Here is a 2,582-nt window from a genome sequence, read left to right as displayed (position 1 = left end):
TCAATAAAAAGGCTGGAGTGGTAAAATTTTTCTCATGCCCACTTAGGAGACAAAAGGGTAGGCTATAGAAGAAGCCTTGGAGTAACAAGGGAATATGTAATGAGGAGATTGATGAGGAGTCAAGGAGTCTTAAGATCCAAATTCACTAGACATAGGCAGAATGAGGGGAAACCTTGGATCAGTGGGAATAGAAGCAGGAGGAAGGCAAGGCTCCATCTAGTAGTCTGGCGTTAAGCAGGTGGTGGTTGCCAGTTCATCCTTACTTCTGTTTATACTTGGGGTCTTGCTGTGCAGTAGGACACTTCTGCTGAGCTGGGTTAGCTGTGCTCTTTGCTGGACATTGTTTTTTGGCCTGAGGAACACATGGATCCTTGGTTTTGGGCACACATGCCTCTTGACATTTGGTAGGAGGTGGCTGACAGGGTTGCTTCACCTGCTGCTGCTGGGCTTGTGGTGTGCACTGTTGCTGATTCTGATGCTGATGGGAAGGCATGTTCCAGGAGCAGGTATGTCTGGAGGAGACCAATGAAGACATCATGAAGACACCATGAGAAAAGTCCCATATATATCCTCCCATCTGCCTCATCAAGGAGTATTTTCCACTAGTGTCCAAGGATGATTAACAGCCTCAGCAAATAAACTACTCATCTGCCTTTACTATGATTTTTTTCACCATCTTCCTTCTGTGTTGTTATGAGTATTCCTATCTTCCTTATCTTCCCATAGACCCTGGACTTAACTAATTTATTGGTCTTACCAAGAATAAATCAAAAGTATTGAGTTCAAGATTAAAAAGCAGCTGAGATGTAACAGGATCTATCCTCTTTTCACCATTAGCTACCAGAAATTAACTATGCTCATAACAGTGGCTTCTTAAATTCCTAAGAACATGTAATCACACTCTCACCTCCTGAAATGTGATGATGAATATAGATGGGCAGTCAAGGACACAGACACAATCATTCCTACATGAAGCACATGTAAGAATTTATAAATTCAAGGTATGGGTCTAGGTAATTGACAGTTAGGTGATGTGATGCAGGTATATGAGGAAGAGAACAAAAGCAGTGTCTGTTTCCAGGAAACAGTGTCAGGGAATACAAGCAATGGGTCTAGAGAATAGGTGAACCAGTAACAGAAGTCTGGGTTCTACGCTCCACTCCACCCTTAATATGCTAAGGAGAATCACAGGGTCTGGCTGTAGGATAGAAGTTTCAGCCCTTTATGGAGAACCAGGGAACACTATGGCTCAGCATTTTACCAAAAATGGTCTTGGTTCAAAGAAAAGATCACCAGCCCAGCAGGCTGAGGGACATGCTCTAGTTATATGTGTCTGGGGGTTCTCTGAGTCCTTCCAGTTCTGATGGATGTTTATGATTTTCTTTGCACTTCTCACCTTATAAATTATAAATGGTAGGCATACACCCTGGAAAGCAGACCAGTAGGATAAGAAAACTAAGCTATGGGTTGTCTTAGTATGAAACACAACATTCAACATGCATATTAGATCTAAGACCAAAGCTTTATGCTTGCTGGCAGGGACCAACAACAGATGAGAACATGAACATGCTTTACAGAAGACCCAGAGTTACAACAAAATGCCACAGCTCTATGTGCACCAGTTCCAATGAGAAGATCCATCATGCTGAGTGATCAAGCCTCAAATCAGGAAATAAGTCACATCTATCCTTGGTGAACAGTGAAGATAGTGTTTCCTAGGTGATAATTACTGTGTCGTTTCCATAATTGTCATGAGGCTAAGTCACCTTTCTAGTTACCCAAGAACAGGAGAGGAGCTTGGCCTAGAGGCTCAAGGCATAGAAAGGAGGAGAGAAGCAAGACTGAGACATCCCTACTTACCAAAGGCTGTGAGCTGTAACCAGTTGAGAAGGCTGAGAACAGATCCATGTGCAGCCATTCGTGGAACCCTTATAAGAGCCCCCAACCTGCCCCAGGCCCTTGGTGTGGCCCTGATAATCACCACTCAAGCAATTCCTCACCCACTTTTCCCACCTGCACTTCCTACAGGGACTTGCTTTACTGGCCTGTTTTGATAAAAACCACCCACCTGATGTTTCCAACACTCTGGGTCCCAGTAGAAGAGTTAACTTTACTGATTAAGATGTTGACTTGAACAGAAAGATTCAAGACTTTTAAATGTGTGTGTGTGTGTGTGTGTGTGTGTGTGTGTGTGTGTGTGTGTGTGTGTGTATCCCTAGGACTGGAGTTAGAGTTCTGAGCCACTATGTGGGTGCCAGGAACAGATCCTGAGTCATTTGAAATAACAGTCTGTTAACAACCCAACTATCTCACCACACAGGATTGTTTGAAGGCTGAAATAAATATTGAGGAGGAAGTGGGGAAAGAGATGAGATTTGGGGCAATTGTGACAAAAAATATGAATATCTCCTTCTCTACTACTTGCTACTGTTTGTAGAGAATCCTCTTGCCAAGACATGAGGTGATTATTATTTCATTTTATGATTGTACATCCTCTAATCTAGACAAATGCCATTATCACTGTCCTTCAGCTGCAGCTGAGAAACAGATGAGTAGCAGGGGCCCAAGAAGGAATTTGTACT

At 43.1% G+C, this 2,582-nt stretch overlaps 1 protein-coding gene across 1 annotated transcript; it reads right to left on the bottom strand.

Annotated features, from left to right (window-relative positions):
• Positions 1-259: 259 nt before the first annotated feature.
• On the bottom strand, positions 260-503 carry Sprr4 (small proline rich protein 4). Its single transcript, XM_032896581.1, has one exon. The coding sequence runs from the start codon at positions 491-493 to the stop codon at positions 260-262; it is 234 nt and encodes a 77-aa protein (XP_032752472.1). The 5' UTR covers positions 494-503.
• Positions 504-2,582: the final 2,079 nt, after the last annotated feature.

This window comes from Rattus rattus, chromosome 3, assembly GCF_011064425.1.
Source record: "Rattus rattus isolate New Zealand chromosome 3, Rrattus_CSIRO_v1, whole genome shotgun sequence".
NCBI lineage: Eukaryota > Metazoa > Chordata > Mammalia > Rodentia > Muridae > Rattus > Rattus rattus.
The sequence above is the reverse complement of the archived record's forward strand: the minus strand, read 5'-3'. Positions and strand labels throughout refer to the sequence as shown.

Coding starts and splice junctions, on each gene's coding strand:
- Sprr4 (XM_032896581.1), bottom strand. CDS start 493: ATGCCTTCCCATCAGCATCAGAATCAGCAACAGTGCACACCACAAGCC.